This window comes from Gallus gallus, chromosome 1, assembly GCF_016699485.2.
Source record: "Gallus gallus isolate bGalGal1 chromosome 1, bGalGal1.mat.broiler.GRCg7b, whole genome shotgun sequence".
Classification (NCBI taxonomy): Eukaryota; Metazoa; Chordata; class Aves; order Galliformes; family Phasianidae; genus Gallus; species Gallus gallus.
Genome location: NC_052532.1, coordinates 77,436,470 through 77,459,190, shown reverse-complemented (window position 1 = coordinate 77,459,190; position 22,721 = coordinate 77,436,470). Strand labels below are relative to the sequence as shown.

The 22,721-nt window shown below is 41.4% G+C and overlaps 1 protein-coding gene across 1 annotated transcript in view; it reads right to left on the bottom strand.

Moving 5' to 3' along the window:
* Positions 1 to 14,198, bottom strand: part of EPHA1 (EPH receptor A1) — a 33,573-nt gene extending 19,375 nt beyond the window's left edge. Inside the window, exons 1-2 of the mRNA NM_204360.3 lie at positions 13,954 to 14,198; positions 10,753 to 10,820 (exon numbers count right to left, since the gene is read on the bottom strand). Of these exons, the coding sequence (NP_989691.2) occupies positions 10,753 to 10,820; positions 13,954 to 14,041 (156 nt within the window). The 5' untranslated portion in view covers positions 14,042 to 14,198. The remainder of the gene's footprint in view (positions 1 to 10,752; positions 10,821 to 13,953) is intronic.
* Positions 14,199 to 22,721: the final 8,523 nt, after the last annotated feature.

Genomic DNA, 22,721 nt, shown 5'->3' with positions numbered 1-22,721 from the left:
GATGTGTGCCCAGCTGAATGTATGACCTCACTGATATTATTTGTATGAATCCAGTAGGGTTTGCTAAGTATTTTAGAATGAGTTTTCACTGACTTTTTTGAGCCTCTATTTTTGTTTCCTCAGAACAGGTCGGATATGAAATGCAAAGATTATTCAATGTTAAGTAAGTCACACATGAGAATTGAAAACTTGGGAAGGAAGGTTTTGTCCACAGGGAAAACAGCTTAGATCCTTTTTTCCCCTGTGTTAATACAGCCTTTTTCATTATGCTTTAAATATTTAATCAAATTTAATTGAAACAAGTGCCCACATAAGTATTGGCACAAGTTTAAGCATCTTGGTTTTAAATACACCCCAGGTTAAGATGCAATTTAAGCAAGGCCTCAGTCTCTATATTACACTAGACTTGTAAAGTCTCATGAGCTGAGCATGATATTCACACATTCCTCTTCTCTATCCCCACCACCTCCTGCGCCTCTCTCCCATTTTCTGACCCCACAGATCAAATACAGCTTTATGGGTTATTCTCATGCCTAGTGGAGGACTAGAGATTGAGTCACAGAGTGCTGAAGTAAATTTTGCTTTTATGCCAGGACTTAGAGCACACTTCCTATACGGCCCCACTCGGAAAAATACCAGTGCTTTCTCCAATCCAGCAAGCACTGCTGATAGCACAGTCTCATATCACTCTGTTCTCAGCCATTTACCTAAGTGCATACTAGCAGTTTCCTCCCAGGAAGTTATGCAGATGGTATCTATGTGTCCCTTCTTGCTTCCTTTTTTGCCATGTACTTAATCTACAGTGTTACTCCACCCTCTTACTCTGACTCAGCTGGCATATACATACACCACATGGGATTTAAACTTACTTCACTTACTGGAGGTCAAAGGACTGTGAATAGCAGGAGAGTGAAATAGATCGATCAATCTCAGTTAATCAACTTGAAGTGGCAATCACCCCTTGCAGTATTTCACTGAAAAACTTCTGAACTAAATTGACAAGATATTCTGAAGTATTATTTATTTATTTATTGTATTTCTTGAAATAAAAGAGAAGTTAGAAAGGGGAATAATAACAAAGTAGCTTTCATAAGAAATTGCCGAGGTTAGGAATGACTTTTAAAAGCATTTTTTTTTTTTCAGGGCATCTGCTTCCACCAAACTGACAGGAAATCTACAATTGCATATGAAGGCCGAGAGTTACAAAAGTTGCATTAGCAGTTTGTCACAAAGCAGTGCCACAGATAAGTTCCACCAGAAAGTGGTTTTTTCATGTGTCACTAAAAGATACGAACTGTTGTGGTGCATGTCTTGAAAATGCCATTTTCACAGTTTAGCTGCTGAGGGCCAAAGCTTTGCTTTCAATAGCGTCAGCTCTGAATTTTTTTCCTTTAAACTCTACTACTAGAAAAAAATCCAACTGCTAAGTCCTGTATTTGTTAGCTCATCTCAGGCCAGCTTCTTCCAGACTGAGCTCTTCAGGGCAAAAACATCCATTGCACAGTTTCATATGCAGTGTGGTGCAAGGGAATAACAAGGGAGTTGGATATGTTTCTTCTGGACTCTACTGCTGATGGGTAAAGGAAGTAAAAACAGGATATCTTTCATGCTAACAATACAGAACTATTGTTAAATATGTTTCTGACTTCATTACTCAGGAAAGCTTTTAAATTCAAAGTAGTGGAAGAAAAGTGTTAAATACAACACTTAATGAAAGGGCGATGAATCCAGAAGTTGCTAGGCAACTGCCTCACATCCTCAAAGAATCTGCTGCAAAATCAAAATGTATGCCTCGGATTTTTAATGTAATATTCTTAATGAATGTGTGTGGTAAAGTCTGGTTCAATCAATATGAATTACTTGTCTCTCCAGCTTGTTGGCCCATGACACTGATTTAACCTCCTTTAATAATGTAACTTTCTACCAATTTCATTCCAGACACTGTATCCTTACTCCAAGGCATTCAAGAGAGGCCCGTATTTAGTAGCCTCCCTTTCTAATATGTCTAAGAATGCAGCTACTGAATTTGAGGACCAATCGGTGCTCTGTGCTTCTGAGGAACCCATATACTAACACAGGCACTTAGTTCCAGACATCTGTTCTTGACAGTCTTTGTATAATATAGAGTAAAATAATTCTAGCACAGGAGTTAGCATTAAATGAACAAAAACCCTAAGGATCGTTCAGTGTAAGTACTATCTCAATAATCCCAGAGCACTGCAAGTTTAGCAAACGAGAAGGCAGCTTTCCTCCCATTGCTGAGTTGGATTCAATACTAAAGAAAGCAGTGAGGGAGAAGAGCTGTCTTTACGAGCTAGTTCATAATGACGTAAATGACAAACTGAGAATGCACCGATAGATATTTGTAGTAAACAATAATGGTTTAGTCTGCCTTGTGAATAAAGATCCAAAGATAAGATAGATAGATGCCTTTTAATATCTGCCTTGATTGACTGTGAATTGAAGTCTAAGGAAGGCTTACTTTGTTTTCTCTACCAGTAAGCCTTCTCTAGATCAGACCTGTGTCCAGAAGTCAATATAAGACAACCTGCAATTCCTCCATCCATGGGCTACTATATATAGGGTCTGCCATAGGGTATAAAATGGAAATGAACTGGAACAGTTTGTATGTCTTCTTGAAGCTATTGTCACAGGCTCTGCAGGCATCAGTAAAATGGTCTTTTTTGATTTTAGTATTTTTTTTTTTTGTGTGAAAAAAAGACAAGACAACAAATAAAAAATCCACCCTCATTATAAAAAGTTAAGCTAGCAGTGACAGAGGAAACTGACTGTGTCAATATTACAAATCCTCAGGCTCAGACTGGAGTCACAAGAGCTTGTAGTTCACAACAGTAAATCTGTCTCTGTCTCTAGCTTGCCAAGTACTTGTCCTGTCTCCTTTCAGATAAGAGCCTGCCTGCTGTGACCTATATTTCACTTGCCTTCAGGTTAGCTCAGCACAGTAGCTTCCAATCTGTGTCCTGCACACCTCTGGGGAAGGGCACAGGGATACTTTTAAGAGACTTTAAAAAGGTAGCAACAAAGCAAGCATCTTGCTGGGAAGCTGGAAGTTACTAAATGAAGATGCATGTCTCCACTGGAAAGGCTAGGAGTTCATACGCTGAAAACCACTAACTTGTTTAACTTGGGGTTAGAGTTGCCCTAAGATCAAAAGACTGACTTAGTACAGCCAGCTCCAGTGTACCTATACTTAGAAAACTGCATCCCTTTCCCATTTAATTTGCAACAGAACTCAAGAGTGCTATTTTAATCCACGAAATCTTTTCCTGAAGAAAAATCCCAGGGCCCAGAAAGAGCAACCTTTCTCAGCAGCACTGATGTCTCAAGCCTAAAACCACCTAGAAAGAACACAGACAGCTGAATGATTTCTCTGTCTTCCCACTTGCAGAAAAGAGAGAGAAACAGCAGAACTTTTTGCCTGTGGAGCCTCTTTGACTCTTGTATAGCATTTGCATACCATCACAGCAAAAAAAAATCCTTGACATAGGTTCAGAGCTGAAGGCCAGCTGTACATTACAGATTTAGCTACATTACACTCTTAGCGCAATGTTTCAGAGGAAGGCCCATGACAGTAGAGACACCTTGCTGATACCTGCTGTGATATGGTAAGCGGGTTCTCTTTAGGTAAAATACATCCAGTGACAATCTATAGTAGGCAAAGCTAAACCTGACCACGAAAAATAGCAGCACAATACTGGTATTTTGAAAATATTCCAGAATTAAGCTGATGTGACCCTTCACTGAAAGTTTCTCAGCACTCTTGCAAACTTTCTTTCTGGTGTGGAGGGCAGTTTAGATGATGATGATGAAAGAAGCATGTTGATTAGTAAACTAGACTTTTAACTTCATGAGTCCTGTAACTGCACATCTGAGAACAGCAGAGGCTGGTTTTATTTCTTTGAACTTTTGTCAATGGTCAGACGAGTTTGATTTCATCACGTTGTCGTGGAGCCTTCCATACAACAGAGGAGTGATGGTTGCTTGTCTGCATATCTTTCTGGGTGGGATGATATATTTTTTTTCCCACAATGATCCATCGATTATTTTCAGGGAGGAGCAACAGTGTTGTGTAATTGTTTTTCCTTTAGGGCACTAGTGCATAGGTCTCTATCCCACCCATCTCCTTGCACTTTAACTTGTATTCATGTCCTTATGGGAAGGTAAGGTGCTAATTTGAGCCACAGAACTCCAGTGCGTTGGTTATATAACCTGTTTATCAAATCCAGGTTCTGCTGTCTGCACATGCTCTGGACTGTCTGGCCATGCTAAGGTCTTGCATGAAAACAGTCTTGGTCACAACAGACGCTACTAGGTCAGGGAGAGTGATAGTCTTGTCCAACACTTCATGTAGGCATGTTAGAACGTTTATTTCTTATGTATCTGCTTTGGTAACACCCATTAACAATATCAATAATTATAAAAAAGATAGGAACAGAAAAACAGATGATGCCTCTAAGGAGTTCATGTCTAAAATCCTATTAACAATAAAGCAAATGTAACTCTCATGTTACTTGCACACGACATTCTACACAGCCTAGGACCTAAATAGAAGTGGTTTTTTTCGAGGTAAAGAGCCTGATACGGTGTGATTTGTGGCTTTGTGTGGTACACTAACAAAATTTACAGGGAACCTGAGAAATGAATGTGGTGATAATGAGCGATGCATGCTCTATTTCTATAGGCTCCATTTAAAGATGAGCATCAGATCAGATTGAAACTCACACCAGGATAGGGTAATTGTGCCTTCTCTCTAGAATGATCGAATATACCTGAAGAAAAGAAGTTGCAAGAAACAGCAGCATGAAAGTCACAATGGGTAGATGGCAGGCTCTGGGCCAAGCACAGAGAAGGCAAGAATACGTCTTAAACGCAACAGAAATAACCTTCCAAGAAACCAGAAGAAATTACCAGATTTTTCTGCTCTTTGGCCTTCGAGTTAGTAAGAATCACACTTCAAAGCATGAGTCAACCTAGCAAGGACACAGCATGCAGAAAAAACAGATATAAAGCCTTTCCTTTCTAAGTTATCTGCCTGCAAACTCAGCAGTATTCTAGTTGATACTGTAATAAAATTTGTTTTGTTTTTAAACTTTAAATAGCCTGTTAGTCTTCTCGGAGGACCTTGCTATAGGCAGCCTCATCTGAAAGCTCCAGCTGACTCCTGGTGCTTTTGTGTTGATGTGAGGAAGTTCAGTGAACCTTGTCCGCTCTCGTCTGTCAGCTATAAAAAGATGAGCCAGCTTCTTGGAACTGCTAGGCAACAGCGTTGTCGTCATTGCAGTGCCTGAGCAGCCATGGTAATGAATGTAATGGTTGTACAGAATCTTCACTTTGGCTTGAAATGTTCTTTCTGCCTTTCAAGTCATAACATTGAGTTCACTAGGTGAGGTTGCTACTTGGGTGTATGGCAGCAACTTCAGCCTTAGCTACTTTGTTGGTGGCTCATGCAATCTGACCCATTGTACAACTATTGATTTACAACTAACTTCCTCTCATCTCGCTTTTCTTATTCCCCAGCCCACTTTGTTGACTATAGTAAAGTATACCTGGATATGCACGTTTTTTTTCTTTCTCTCCCAAATATACATACAGTAACTATTTCTCATCAACAAGTATCTCCACAAGTCGACCTATCAACAGCAGTAGGGCACGTCAGGATATGATGCTGAAGCCAGAGCTATTCCCTTTTCCAGTTAGTTTTTGACTTTTTTTAGGCATTCATCCTTTATTTCAATATAGAAACATTTTACCTGGAGGTGTTAAAAACCTATGCCTGATACTTAAGCTGAGAGCAGGCTGGGGAGTGTAATGATGCTTTATTTCAGGGTCAGAGGCAACAACAGCTCTTTGAGTTAGATCCTAGAAGATGTGTATTATCAACAGCTGTGGAAAGAGATGCACACAATAGCATTTCTGATGGTTATTTTTCATACCATCTTCAGATGCTACAGACTTGCTAAGACTCGTTCCAAGTAAGACTTATCTGAATGAGATAATGATGATTAAGTGAACTACTCAGGTATAGTGAAATAGGAGTGCTGTGCTGAAATCACTTGCAGGTTGAGGGCTATGTGGACCACAACATTATTTTGTTCATGGCCAGGCCCATCTGTCTGAGCAGAAATGGTGGAAACAGAAACCAGCCATCAGATAGTATCAACAACTGGGATCTACCTTGCCTTGTTACAACCTGGAGGCCTGTAAACAATGTGGTCAGTGATGTAAAATTTGCTGGCAGGTCACAAGTACTTGATCTAGTCTATTAGCTAAAGCAAATAATTGAGCAGTGTAAAGTTTTCACTATGACATGGATTCAATAGAAAAATAAAATGTCAAAAATAATTATTTGAACACTAGCTAACATAAGTTACATTCATACGGTTTTAGCAGCTGCTACATTCATAACCAGACCTCCTGTGAAACATGTGCTACAGAGCTGCACAAGAATTCCATCATTTCCAAAGTTTTCCAAGTGTTTTAGGAACCACAGTAACTGCAGCTAGTGGCTATTTCTGAATAGGGTTGAGATACATTAGGTCACTGTGTTTTGCATGCCCATTTTTTGTCCTGTGTAAAAATGAACCGAAGTTGAGCAGGCCAGGTACCATTCACAGTAAGGAACTTGGTAGAAAGTCTGGAACTGATAGCAATATTTTGAAGTGCATGTGGAAGCTAGCAGAAAAAAAAAAATGATGTCATCCACCTCGTCATGCACAGGACACAGAAAAATGGCAGGCTATAAAGGAGTGAAAGATCATCGGAAAATTTCTATAACATTATGTTCTATGCAGAAGTATAATATGAGAAAAATAAACTCTATAAACTAAGAAGCTACCAGTTGAGAATTGTGCATTTCTGAACTTTTGATACTAATACAATAGGGCAAATTGTACCCATTTATATAAGTTGGCAACTAGTGGGAGCAACGGTGTGCTTGTGATTCTGGAAATAACAGATAACCAAATTAAAAATGAAGTAACTGTGAAAACAACCTCTTCTGTAAGCAATGACTGTTGTAGAGCTGGTGAAAACTTGCCTCCAAGGAATGCTGGGTTTAATCTGCAATCCATAGAACAGCACAAAGACAGAATGCCATCTTGAGAGGCCCAGCATACATCTACCTATAGTACAAATGGCCAAGAACTTAAGTATTCACATATAAAGTTGAAAATATGACTGTATTATATAAATACTGTTCCTGCAGACACAAAAAATGAAATCAGAAATAGTGGACAAAAGGAAAATTTCAAGATTGGCGCAGAGGATAGGCATGGAATAATCATAGCAACTAAACACAAATACTGGCTTGCCGAATACATTTTATCACAGGCCTACATAAACTGATAGAGTGAATCACGGGAATAGATATGACAGAGCTCAATATATTAAATCAAGTAGAACTGGGAGATCCTTATTTTGCCTGGGCTAAAAATACAAATTCAAAATGCCAACATGCAGAACACTCATGGAAAATAAAGAAATATTTTGGTGTGAAAGGACCTCTGGGTCCCTAGTCTATTCTGCATACAGCAAGGCTAAATTCAGAACCAGACTGGGCTGCTCAAAACCTTGTTTATTGAAAGCAAACCGCAAGAGGATAATGCAACTCCTCATCACCATCTGTTCCAAACTGATGTAATTATACTTGAAAGCAAAACAAAGATAAATGATTTTCATATTGTTATTTTACAACCTGCCAGGAAGCAACACTACTGTGCCTTGTCATTTTGTTATTCATCACAGCATTTCAGAAGTACTTTTCCAATAGTTTTGATGATTTTTAAAATCAGTGCAAGGAGCCAGACTGCCTGTGCAGCATGGGATGACCTTAAAGAATTGTAGAACGGTTTGGGTTGGGAGGAACCATTAAGATCACCTAGTTCCAACCCCCCTGCTATAGGTAGGGACACCTCTCACTAGACCAGATGGCTCAAAGTCCCATCCAGCCTGGCCTTGAATGCTTCCAGGGAGGGGGCATCCACAACCTCTCTGGGCAACCTGTTCCAGTGTCTCACCACCCCCACAGTAAAGAGTTTCTTCCTAGTATCTAGTCTAAATCTACCCTCTGCCAGTTTAAAGCCGTTTCTCCTCGTCCTGTCACTACCTGCCCTTCTAAAATGTCCCTCCCCAGCTTTCCTGTAGGCCCCTTTCAGGTACTGGAAGGCTACTATAAGGTCTCCCTGGAGCCTTCTCTCCTCTTGGCTGAAGAGCCCCAGCTCTCTCAGCGTGTCCTCATAAGGGAAGTGTTCCAGCCCTCTGATCATCTTCGTGGCCCTCCTCTAGACCTGCTCCAACAGCTCCATGTCCTTGTGTTGGGGGCTCCAGAACTGGTTGCAGTACTCCAGGTAGGGACTCACAAGAGCAGAGTAGAGGGGCAGAATCACCTCCCTTGACCTGCTGGTCACAATTCTCTTGATGCAACCCAGAATATGGTAGGCCTTCTGGGCAGCAAGCGCACATCGCCAGCACATGTTGAGTCTTTCATCAACAGACACCCCAAATCCTTCTTCCCAGAGCTGCTCTCAAACCATTCTCCACCCTTCCTGTATCTGTGCTTGATGTCAGAGCAAGTAAATTCTTGGCTCCTGATGCCTTCAAAGTGATCATCATTAGTTCTATACCACGTTAGAAGAGTGGTATCTACCACTGTACTGTAATACACATCTCTATGCTTATTTGATATCGCCATCTTAACAATCCACAGGAAGAAAAAAAAAATTATCAAGGAATTTGCTAGGTGATCAGGGGGCTGTGGAGAGAGGGAGACAAAGTGATAGGAACTACAGTCTGCCTTGTTAAGGGCTTCGGTTTTAATAGCTTTTATCTTAAAATGAACAAAGCATTTTGTAAACACCTATTACAAAGCAAGCTAGCATAAACCTTTTCGCCAACAAATTTCTATAGACACTTTGGTTTTATGTCACCACTAAACTTAGGTAAGATTTCACTGCTAGTTAGTGTACTCTTAAAATCCATAATAGTGACCTGTGCTGTCCAAAACTGACTGGCATTCATCTTAACAGCTTGGTGGACATAGGCTGCACACGTATTTACAAAAGCTTTGTCTACATTATGTACAGACCCAGCATTACCATGAAACCATCACATGTGGCAAGCCATTTCATGCATTATCACTGCCTAAAGAAGAGCAGAAAACAACGGTATAATTCTGACTCCACAGAGTTATCCAACCTCCTCTGTACTATGCCTTAGAGACCTTATCTGTATAAAGCATGAATATTCCTCACAGCAAATTCCTTCTGTGTGCGATAAGTGTATTGACACAAGTCCAGCTCACAGATGGGAGATCTCTGGCACCCAAGATTAGGTACAAGTATCATTGTTACATGAAATACAGCTCTTCCATGTAAGCAATACAGCTCAGATGTTTCTAGCCTGTTAATACTGAAGCTAGTCAGACTATTACATTTTAATCTCAGCTCTTTTGTGTCAAAAATGTTCTGAATTCTCTCTCAAGCACATTTCCTTCTGCATTTTGAAAGCTCAGTTTCTGAAACTTGTCCAAAGTCTAATTCCAAGAGAATCACTCATTGTTCCATTTTTGCCAGTGGCAATTTGTCAGCCCCTCCACCTAACAGTTATCAGGAAATGACAGACAAAATCCTACAACAGAGTTGCTCATCAGAAGTCAGTGAATGTATCTTTCATTATCTGTTAGTTATCAGTCATTATGTCATCAGTATGTTGATCTATTAGGTTAGCGTGCTCTGAGACCACAAACTGAAGGGTATGGCAGTTCTTATGCCAAGCCAGGTGTTCTGTGACAAAGGTTTTGTCTTCTTTCTATCATATTATTTTTTAAAATGCACTTTTCAGTTTCTCTCCATGTCTTCTGACTTCATCCTGAACATGCCTGGAGAGCAGTACTGGGTTAAAATCACCATGCAGACAGTTTATATGGACAGCAAAGGGAACAATGGGCAAAAGATTATCTACATATATGTGTCTCTATGGCATTTGTTTTGAGTAAGTTATAATAATAAGCAAAATAGCTGTACAAATAAAACAAATGCACTTATGCCTGAATAGGAAAACCTCGCTATCTGGCTCTAGTTCACCTAGCAAGACTACCAGGAGTAGGTGGAGGCTGGGATGAATTTCAACCAGCCAAAGCACATTACAGAGGAAAGTTATGAAAATGAGTTAGGAACAGGCTGAGCCCAGGTCTACTTTATAAGCAGCAAGGGTAAAGACTTTCGCCGTAGGAGAGCTTGTGACTTGCTAGAAAGATAAGATGAGGAGCTTTAACCACATATTAACATCCTTCCTTTCAACTGCTGCAACATAGTTCCCGAATCCACTCCTTTGTGTCTTTATCCACTACTCCCACAGCTCTGCTGTTTTAAAGGAAACCATCCTCCATCACTGAAGTCTTGATGCTAGAAGGATCACTCATCTGTACTTGAGACAAAATAGCTGTACTTGGACAAATATAACTGAGAGCACAGCACTGCCACCTCTCAAAGGACTGTGCTGCATTATATCGCATGAAGCCTTGGCTCCTGGAATCATCCCACAAAGAAATTCAGTATTTTATCCACTATGCACTTTTAGCCTTCAAAGAAATTTGAAAATACGATCTGAGGTTCAGGAGAGGAAGGAGTTGCAGATGCCTGATCCTAGAGGATAGGATACATTTTCAGTTTGAATGATGTTTTTCCATTTTGTAACATTCCCAGCAGCTCCCCATCCTTGAAAGTATATACTCACCCCTATTTCTGGAGGGTCTGGAAGCCAGCCCAGCTCACCCTGTGCAGTGCTTGTGTCTAGCAGATTCACTGAAAACCAAAGAAGAGAAAAAAAATCAGTGACCTTACTCATATGTCCCGTGGAATGGCTTCATACTAGTTTTGTCAAAGATGGCAAAGCCTGCACTTTCTCTGTCACCTCACAGCGCCACATTCCTTGTGACCTTTTATCTTCAGAAAGCATGGCTGGAGGAAGAATGGGAAAATGTAGAACAGTGCAGCTAGTCAGGAATTAAAAGTTTTTCCTAGTATGAGACCCCCTCCTCTTCCGCCTTCCTCTCAATTAACACCCACAGGCATCTGAAAACATCCGAAAATCGCAATGCCATGCTAAACCCTGACAACATTTACTGCTTTCTAAAGCTGTTCCAGGATGGGAACAGGAGGCCAAAGCCTATTGAAATGGGAATACAGTATTAGCAGCTGCCCACATCCTCCTTGGAATAGGAAGGCAGCAGACAAAATGGATGAAGAGGCAGGCAATCAAATAAATTACCAGCACAAAAGATCAATCAGTGTCAGCAAGAAGTGCCATTCAGTGCTTGAAACAGCGTGGGAAAGACAGGCAGTGTGAAGTAGTAGAAGGGATTTTCCACTGTCACAGTCTCCAAAAACCACGAGATTTCAGCTTCTCAATCTTCCTAGCTCTACACCTCTGCAGAGCTGTTCACTGTCTGATGCTGGCCTAGAAATCGTTTTACTGTCTGCTCCTCAGAAATGTTCCAGCCACGACAGCGAGATAATAGCAGCTTCAGGGCACAGCATTGCCACCTCTCAAAGGACTGCACTGCACAATTTCACATTGAGTCTTGGCTCCTGGAGTCATTCGACAAAGAAATTCAGTAGTCTATTCATTTTTAGCCCTCAAAGAAACTTGAAAATATGATCAGAGTTTGCCCTTAAGTCTTGATCTAGAGTGAAATTAAAAATGTATCACTTCTTAGGCAAACAGGGAGAAGGGAGATGAAATAAGCCACACTGCTGGATGCACAGCTTCGAGGCTGCCTTTGACTCTGCTGCCACTGACAGAACAGACTACTGATGTCAGTGCACCTATCACGGCCCCAACTTGCTAACACAGGAAAAAAATTATTTGGATTAACCTTTTGGATTCCTGTGAGTGTATTCAGAGGGGTCTTTTCTAAACATCTCAGAAAAGAATTCGAGGGTGAGAGGTAGGAGAGGGGAAACATTTAAATTGCATTTAAATACCCAGATTTCCTCCCCCTCGTCTGACTGATTCACAAATACTGCCTGCCAACTACAACTAAGAGTGTAAAGTGCAGATCAGCAGGAGTCCTGTGGAATGAGGAAGCAGGCTGTGGGGCCAGAATCAGAGATAAGAGGGATTGCACTGCTATTCTCACCTCTGAAACACCCTTCTGGGATTGGGAGAAGGGAAAAGCAGGAATCCAGGTTTTGCAAGTTTGCTGCATTCATGGGATGGTCATACGGCCAAACCTTCCAAGCCACAGACTACCTGTCCAGAAGAGGCTCCTCACTCACTTCCCTTCTGCTTTCAATCTCTCTATTTCAGATATTATTCTTGTGTTGTTGGCAGCAAAAAAACTTAAAAGGTGTGCTAGCTTGTCCTTCCAGAACCGTCACCCAGATAATATCTATCCCACACACTTCAGGCCTGAAGCAGTGACGTGGAAGCAAGAGGGGCTGTGCAGCAAGTTCTAGCAGAGAGCAAAGGAAAAGGCACTCAGAAGAAGCCAGTGCGAGAACCTTCACAGCCTGTAAGCCATGCCTCATCACCGTCACTGTTGTGGGCAAAGACCACTCTCAAGAAATACATCTGTCAAAGTGAAACCCGCAGCAGGGATTCTCCAACAAAAGAATGAATGAATCAGTAGGACTGCAAAAGCACAAGGAATGCAAGTACTTTGGGGCTACTGGCTCTTAGGTCCACAGCTTCTGATCATGCTCTCCGTGGCTCTCCAGCCACATGGGAAATCTACTCAAAAGAAGAAAGATTTCAGAAAAGAAAGGATGCCAGGGAATTGCCTGTTCCTTGCTACACACATGAAGGGAGAATAGATCACAGATGCAGACAAAATAAGATGTTTGAGATAGCTGAGAAGTTGGCAGAGAGGTCTGTGTGTAACTGACAACTACTGGTCACACACATATGGAAAATAGAGCCTGTGTGGCAATACCTTAATATTACTTCTCACCTGGGTTCACTCTCTCCATAATGTCTACTGGTTGCTTCCATTTAGCTGAATCCTTAATATAAATATGCATGTCAAGAACAGTTTAAATGAGCATTCCACACACAGAGTCTGAGGTGAGCCCATGTCTGAACTGCCAGTTATGACTAAGTCCTCCCAGTCAGGGGCCTGGCGCAGCAAACAAGGGGGCTATCCTTGGGATGAAAAGCCCTGACAACTCTCACCATACAAAAGAGAGAAGTCTCTAGCAGAAATTAAGTGCGAGAGGTAGGAAACTGAACAGAGCTTTACTCTTCCTCACCCTTCTGCTAAAATTCCCAATTCCCAGGTGTTTCATAACTACCACACAATTACCAAGATGGAAGAAAAAGAGATTACTGTATCTAATAAAAGGGGCTAAGTGGAACAGAAAAGGGAAGCAGGAGAGTCTTGAAAGAGGAGGTAGAAGAAGAAATTGTAAAGCTGAGCTCTACCTCCCTACGTTGAGGTAAGTTAAAGAGACTGCCTCATCTCCCACACCTCCCAGAAATGACTGCTCTCTTGCTCAAAAGGGTTAACTCTCCAGTGAGCTTCCTTAGGAAACTGCGGGGGTGTTGTCGAGGGGGTGAGGGGAACAACTTCATAAGTTTATGTTTAAGCTTGTTATCTGCAACACATGTGTTTAATGCAAGCAGAGGAAGAATTCTCTTGAATCACTGGATATGTTGAGGCAGTTGTGCTTCATTTGAGAGGGGGTGGAGAGGGAGGGGTGAACAGCATACCTGAGCTCAGTTCACTGAGCCACTAAGAGACAGTGGGGGCTTGCTCTTGGATTTCAACCCCCACACCCCACCTGCTTTCTGAGGCACCAGTTTCCTGCAGCCCTTCTCTCCAGGAAGGCTATACCGTTCCCGGGGCCCCATACAGGCAGACCAGGCCGTTTCCCACCCTTCAAAGAGGTACCTCTCTCCTGCTTGCTGTCCAAGCCCAGCAGGTCCCACACTTACCTTCTTTCCCAAGCACCTCAGCTGGAAGGAGAGACCCAAAGAGGAGGATCCCAAGGGAGAGCTCGATCCTGCCCATCCTCAGCTCCATGCTGGTTGGAGGGGGGCCTTGATCCCAGCCCCTGCCTGTTCTCCTGGCTCAGGCCTCCAAGCCTCGGCTCCTGCTCACAGCGCATGAATCTCTCCCGCAGCCTCCTGACTGGAGCGCGCACATTGCACAACCTCCCTGCCTGGCCCACAGTTATGATGAAAGATCAAGGCAAGTGGGTGGAGAAGCCTTACTGCCTTTACCTGTTTGAAAGGGGCTGGTCACAGACTTCCCATCTGGCAGGCAAATAAACCCACCTTAAAGGCATCCACCTTTTTCCTGGGAGCCTCCCTCCACCTTTGCTCCAGTCCTGAGAGAGGCTCCCGATTGCCACCTCCTGGGCAGCCCTCGCTACCATCCTTGCACCTGAGCGGGCCCTTTGCACGGCAGAACAGCCCAGAATTTTCGTCAGAAACTGCTCAGCCCGTTTCTGTCTGTGATAATGTCGCTGAAACCACTAAACAGTGTTCTTGCCGTCATCCTTGCAGTAGATATTTAGGAAATTCGTGTGCATAGTAGTGGCAGTGGCTGATACTGCTCCGCAAGTTGTAATGTGGTAGTCATACAACATTATCTGGTGGAATCACTGTCTTCATGTTAGTAAACTCCCCAGCATGGATGAAGACGCCTGATTTTTCAATACAGAAACCATGCTGAGAAAGCAACTGAGCTGGGAGGACTCTTGCTATGTATGAAGACCTCATGTGATATCCCTACCTGAGGGACATAAATATGAAATAACTTCCTTTTGTGGTATCTCTTCTGCCATTTTGATGTTCTTTCATCAAGGATGTTACTCCCACTCATCTACAGCTATTATACCCCTCCCTATGAAATACAGATGGTTATATTTCTGCTGTTGCTGTAAGGCTGTGTTCTTCCTGCTCTCTTCTTCCTTCTCCACAATGAAGATTGAAGAAAGAACTTTGTCAGATTGCCTAGAGAAACTGGAGGACCTCCAGCCTTGGAGATGTTCCAGGCTTACCAGGGCTCAGCCCTGAACAACCCAAAATAGCTCTGGAATCAGCCCTGCTGTGAGCAGATACTGGTACTACAGACTTCTGAGATCCCGTGCTCCTAAATCTTTCTGTGATGAGTCTGTGATTCTATAACCACGTCTTTTAGAAAATCAAAAACTATCTCAGGAGTTTCAAACACAGGTGAGAGAAATCTGTGCTCCTTTCAGAGAAAACAGGCAAAATGCTAAGCTTTAAATTTAATGTAATGCACAAATTTATTCCAGTTTAATGCTGACTAAAGCGTTCTTTCTCATCCTACAGTGCTAAGTCTCAAATTTTCATGCCCACCTTTTCCCCACTGCAACACAAAAATGTTTCCCTCTCTACATCCCATACCTTAAGTTTGCACTAGCAGAATATATTGATTTCAGTCTTCATTTGTAAAGTATTGTGCCTTCTTCAGTTTGTGATGTAGCAGTGAGGCAGATGGACCTACGGGTCACTTGTCCTTTGTGATGGGACAGAATAGGTGAGGCGTATATAGACATGAAGTAGGAAAGAACCATTTGCAGCTGGAAGATAAGGTTCTAGGACTGCTCAGGAGCTCATACTGTTTATATGGGGAAAAAAGTAAATAAATCAGTCTTGTGGCCTTACATTCATTTCTTTTGGGCTACCGAGGTTTGCATCTGTAAACTTTCTAAAGTGCCAAAGTTCTGGTGTGAGGAACACGGGGATTCTCTATCTCTCTTTAGATGGCAGATAATCAAGGATGTTTGATCTAAGCTGTTGGGAATATGCAGCAACAGATTTACTAGGAACAAGCAGAGGAGGTACCTTAAAAATATTTTCTTTCATCTTTTTCCCATGTTAATGTTGGTTATGAGTGTGAAAAAAACAGAGTATTCCAGTTGATGGGCATCAGAGATTGTATGTACAGTTTTGTTATGTTGTAGATTGAGGTTTACCTACGGTTTCTTCCTCGCAGAATCTGCGCAAAGATAGTAAAACAAAATATGGCCTGATGTCACAGAAAGATCTACATCTGCAGCAAATCTGTAACCAAGAGAAAATGCAAAAAGTAGAAAGCCCAAGTTCCTGGAAATGTGTTGATATGTGTAAAAGCTCTGCTGTATAGCTTTGCCGTGTGTCCTCTGCACTAAACTGCAGGTCCAAAGGGAAAAAGAAGGAATCTACCCAGAGGCTGTACCCATTAAAGCTGAAGCATTGCATGTGAATTTTCCACTAAGTATTTCACTGACAGGATGCTTTTACTTATTCATCTTAAGATTGAATCTTTGCAAACTGCAGGAGGAAGCTAATTCTCTGCATGACTACTGAAAACAAACAAACAAACAAAAAACAAGCAAGCAAACAAAAACTTAATCCCAGAAAAGCTTTTATCTTTACATCTCCACAACCTTTTCACAGTTATGCCTCCTCAGTGAGCACCACATTTCTGGCATGGATTTTTACAGCAGAAGTACATCTTTTAAAATGACTTCCAGCATCTTTTCAAATAGAAGCTCATCCTCTGTTTCTCCTGAATACCTCCTGAGTATTTCTGAATGGCAGGGCATATCTTTTTTTTCCTCCTGTTTCCCTGTATCTTGTTTCATGTATCACTGAGATTTGGTATCTACCTGGAAAATACTAATACACAACACACCTGGGCTTTCCTCCTACAGAAATGTGGACTTGTGGTGAGGGAAGTGAAGGGGAATGGTATGCGCCAGGTCGTGTCTTGATTTGCTGTTGGGACAATAGAAAGGCACTATCAAGACAGAACTGGGACGTGCTTCTTTTGAAATGTAGTTCAGACAGAACTCCTTGGTATGTTTCTAATGAATTTTTTACTGTGTTTGCTACTCCTCACATTTTGGAAAGAGCTATGAATTTCACCACATCCCTCCAGATCACAAACAAAACTGAACCTAGAAACAATCTCTCGAGTTCCTCAGTTTATATTATTTCCCAAGCTAACAAAGCATCCTTACATCTGCCAGCCTTTAGTATTGGTATTTTTGAAATTGTGCACTTCGAACTAGCTGTCAGTAAGAGGTATAGAGCTCCCTGGTGCCCCAATCACATTTTGCAACAAGCCATACTTTAGTACAAGGGAGGAACTTGCCCTGGAGATATCTTTGGTAGAAGGAACCAGACCCTTGTTCTGTGACCTCTGATTCATCCCCTTTATCCACTAACTCTACACCTCTAAGAAAAATGTGACGGCTCTGTACATCACAGGGGACACTGGATTGATGTTTCATTCCCTACGAAGAATCTGTGCCTTTTCCCTCTTATTCTCATCTACATGACCACAATTTAATATTCTAGTATTATCTTTTCTTTTAATCGAGGAAATTTTCTGGTTCTGCTCCACCAGCAATTTAAGTTAGAGCATTTTGAATAGTTGACTTCAGGTAGCCTACAGAGGATAGACTCCTACCATCTAGCAACTTAAACTGTTAAATTAGTTTTCTATTAGGACTATTTCTCACCCAGAAACTCAAACATTTTTAAACAGATATTTTACATTCCTACAGAGAAACACGGCAACCTTTCTTGACTACAAGGTGAACCTAACCTAGGGACCTGTGCACTTGCCTGTACAAGTAGTCAAGCTAGTCGTGTTTCTCCCTTGAGAAGAATGACAAAGGCAGGGAAATGAATGAAGCTGACAGAAGCAGTGCGTAGATCTGGGTTTTGATAGAAATAGTTTGTAGATTGGGTTTTGTTTTTTATTGCTCGGGAGACACTCCCTCACCCTTCCTCGCATATCTGGAGATGAACACTGTTGGAGATGCATAGGATTTGCCTGAACAAGGCCCTGAGCAACCTGATACAGATTTGGTGTTAACCTTTCTGTGAGCGGGTATTTGGGATAGAGACCTCCGAGAGTAATTTCCCACTTTAATCTTTTTGTGATTCTTTGATCATCTTTGATCATTATTAGATGAACAATCATATGTTCCTGTCACCAGGAATGGAGACAACTCCTTACCTGGGTTCCAACCAAAATGGGAGGGGAGCAGTATGTGGATCCTTCACCTCACAGAGAAAGCTTCCCAATGGGAAGGACTGAACCCAGACTAAAAGTTCAGGCAGTACCCCTTCATAAGTGTTCATTTACTTGTTCATCAACAACATACTTACAGGCGTTTCCGTATTGATGCCCTATCTGAAGACCTAATTAGTACAGTAGTATATTTCCTCTCTTGTCTGAACCAGTGACCTTCTGGACTTTCTCTCCTCATAAGCTATGCTCTCACTGGGCTTGTAAAACAGGAGTAAATACTATTACTGTATCACTTCGAAACGAGGACGGTCTTCTTTTTTCACCAGAAATCACCTTAGAAACTTCTGTTACCTTCACATCCCGGTTCTGCTCCCTCTGGTGGTCGAATGGATGTGGAGCCCTGGAAATCCCGTCTGCCTGAAGGCGCTGTGGCTGGACGAGAGAGGAACCCATCCCACCTACGTGTAGCCTAAGAGCGATGCAAGCAGTTTTGTCTGGTGATGTTTGTGATTTTGTGGGTTTTTGTTTGTTTGTTTGTTATTCTTTTTCTTTTTTTTTCCCGAGCAAGCACTTCTGGTTAACAACCCAAGCAAAACAAGGCTCTGCCTATGTTAAGCTGCTACATTTTGGGTATAGAAGTAGAAAGTAATCCAAACAGAGACATTATATAATCTGATTTATATTCGCACTCATAAAACTACCCTAAAAGGTACAGTTTCAAGTATCAAGAGTTTGTTACTTTCTAATAGATATTATAGCATATCATATACTCACAGATGAAAAGAATTGCAGTTCTACTCGAACACTCATTTTTGACAGCATCTGATTGCTGGGCGTATTTGAAGATATTTATTTATCTTCATAGTGTTAAGTTTCCAATTTTTAATTACTTCTATTGCTGACTTCTTGATGGTGGGCTGGGGGGGGGGGGGGGGGGGAAGGATTCATTTTTTCATTGAGCATTACTAGAAAATCAGCATATGTGCTATAAGCATAAAACACAGTCCCAGAAAACTTTGATTTCTAGTAGAGATGCTCATGGCTTCTTCAACTAGATTGTAGAAAAAGAGGATTATAACATTTTCAGTAACTGAATCACAGCTCAGGTTATAGTAAGAGCAGCCTCTGTATGACAAGCACCTACCTCTATAATTTTGTTTATTCAGATTTTCTTGTTGTTCTTTCCCACTCTCAGATTAATTATACGTAAGAAGTGTAAAAATACCTCACAAAGATTGGAAAGTCACTACGATTCAAAACACACCGTCAGCATTTGTGTCACTTGTCACTTTGACAGTGCAATTTTCAATAACTTTTTTGTACACCAACAATTGAACATGTGTACAAATCAAGTTTTTAATTTCTACTTTTTAACAGAATCACAGAATCACAGAATGGCCCGGGTTGGAAGGGACCTCAAGGATCATGGATCTCCAACCCGCCCACCACAGGCAGGGCTACCAACTTCCCCATTTAATACTAGACTGGGCTGCCCAGGGCCCCATCCAGCCTGGCCTTGAACACCTCCAGGGATGGGGCACCCACAACCTCTCTGGGCAGCCATGAAATGTTGATGCTTTTATTTCTATTTCAGTTTTGCAGTTGTTTTACTATCTTTTCTTGACAAATTACAGTTCAAGGATCTAAAATCAATACGCTTGTCCTTTTCTCTTCCTATGGTAGCATAGTGTTGATGTTGCAGTGCTGCAGACTCCCACTGTCCTGTGCAGAAATGAAATAGTTGCCCTTAGTGACAGTGTTAACAACCTGTGCTCATCCAATGTGGTTTCTATCTTGAGATCAGGAGAAAATACTTGAAACAGGCACCTTGCTCTCCTGCATCTGGAATGAGAGTATTTTGATTGCAATAACATCTTTCCAACTCACTGCCAAATCTCTTCCCAGTTCAGAACCTCACTTGAGTTTTAAAGCTTAATCTCCTAATTAAATCAAAATATGAAAACAAAAATGAATGCCGAAAGCATTTGTAGACGAAAAACATAATTAAATACAACACAGCTTTTGGAAGTCCTGATTTTCCACAGTGACTAAGCTTAGAGGCCACATGCTGCTAGCACTCCCTGGCCCTCCCTCAGCTTTACACACCAGTTTGTAAAAACAGACAGTCCTACATCTTTGAGTTTATGCAGGTAGAGCCAACAGTACAGTCTGGGTGGGTACTGATCTTGTTCTCACTTTTTCCAGAATTTGTCTGAAAGATAACTGAGATCAGCAGGATGTTTCAAGCCCAGAGCTTTAAGTTAGGGGTATGGTGCTGTAAGCAAAGCACCTGCAGGCAATTTTCTGATCTAGAGATGGTTGCCGACCAAAGTGAAACTAAAACAAACTGGCTGGTGCAGATCTTCACCTCATTCCTCTGATCATCTCTCCTATGTTCCTGGTTGCTTCCAAATATATCTTCTATATATACATGTGTGCAAGAGAAACTCCTGTAACATTCTATATTTTATCATGGTAAAGCCTATTCATCCATTGCTCTTGATATATTGAATAACATAAGGAAAATGTGGGTACTTTCTCAATAGAGAAAAAACATCATTTTTTTGACAGATGTTCATCCTCATGATATTAGAGTCCACTCTCAGCATTTAATACTATCCACACATGCATTTTCATTGACTGCAACTCCACTGTTGCAAATTGCTATATTAATTTCACCTTGACACTTTCCTCCTGCTTCAGATCAAAGGACAAATGAAGCTGTTTAGGCAACTGTAGGATTACCTGCACGTTTGCTAAGACCTTAAAGAACCCAAGCAAAGAGAGACTGGTGGACTCACTTTCCACGTAAACCGAGATGGATAGGCTGTGCCAATGTGCCTTTGTTAAGGGTAACTGATCGTGCTGAAACTTTCCTGTTCTTCAAATTGGATTTCCAGCAGAATGTTGACTTCCCTAGCCTATAATAGAAACACAGACCCTTAGTAAACTTCCTGTATTTAGATTCCTAGTAAAGTAAGGAAATATTTTTAAATTTAAGTCCATTTAACTATTTTGGAGATTGATTATTTGTAGGAACCACTTCTAAAAAAATGTCTTACCTGGGTTGCCAGCGAAGCATGACAGTTTTTCACTGGTTTCACTACACTGAAAAGATTTTTCTGGTAACCTACCATCATTACTGGTAATGGTAGGTTGCATAAGGATGCCTCTCCAAAGTATTTTCTTGAGTAAAGGTATCTCTTTGATATGTACCACTGAAGATATTGGACCTAGAGTACCTTTAACATTACTTGAAATCTCTGCCATTGTCCTCCAAATCCTTTTCATTCTTGAGCACAAGGACAACACTAATGAGATTTCACAGGCTGTACAGGCTAAGTGCCCACAGGCTGAGCTCTGGTGCCAAACTACTGATGAGATCTGTGTTTTCATCTAGCACCTTTGCTCAGGGCAGCGTTGACAAAAGTAACTGCAAAGATGAATATTGTTTTTTATGGCCATGTAAGCCCTGGGCATAGGATGGGATTTAGACTTGGGCTCTGAATTATCTCCTCATTTTACTCATCACAGGGACATTGGGTGAAGACTGTGTCCTTTCAGAAGTTCTCCACTGTTGTTTTTGATTCTCACATGTCCCAGAACTACAGGGGTAGGAGTCTAATATGGCTGCTGTTTCAGCTATGGCATCCCTCTCAGGTGCATCATCCCTATCTGTACTGTAAGGACAGGTCTGCTGAAGTGCCCTTGACCAATAACTATCTATGAGGAACATCTGTAGGGCAGTCCTGTTTATCTCTAACAGCTAGAAGCAGACAATACTTACATCTCATGTTATCCCAACCTTACAACAGCCATAAAGATGTGAGGACCTCTACCAAAGTTTTGTTTAAAACACACTGTCTTTCTGTTCCTTGTTCTTCTTGCCATGTATATAAGCATGTCAGTACCTCCTAAAAGGCAGGGTAGAAATCTCTGCTTTTGCTAACCTCAGAAGGGACCGCTGGAGATCTCTAGCCCAGCCCACTGCTTACAGCAGGATTAACTTCAAAGCCTGATTTGACTTGAGAGAATTTGGATTTGAGGTATCAATTTTGTCCCATGCTTCTTACAGTTATTTACCATCCTTAAATCCTTTAATAGTATCTGATGCAAAGTACTTTGCTAACATACTTCTAAAGTGTTTCTCTATTAGTAAGTAATGTGCTTTTATTGAGACCCTCTTCTCATTTCTGGAAGACCTGGCCAATGGTTTAAAATGTTCACTACAACTCTGATCATTTAACACAATGCCGCTAAATTTTTGCTCACAGCAGTAACTGGATATTCACTGACGTGAGAACCAATATTCTATGTTAATATTTTAGCCTGACCAGACTGTCAACTTGAGGATAGCTTTTAACGTGAGTTTTAAATTTCACATTTCTCTTTTGCCAGAGGAGTCTAAGTCAAGTTATTCAGTTACAGGGCCAGCTTTCTTGCTGGTCAAATCCACTTACCATAATTTTTAATGATTGTAGCCCAGAGAAAGCAAATATCACTCTGCTCTTCCAGTCTTCTAGGGGGGAGATCAGAGGGCGGGTGGGTGCTGAATTACCTTTGAATTAGACAGAGAAGTAAAAGCAAGTCCTTTTCTTTCTCTCAATAATTTCATATGTAAGATCTGAGTCACAAGGTCTGTTTGGTGCTTTGAAGAGCCATGGGGCAGTAAAGCATTAAGTAAATTATTGAAGTTGTTTTTTTC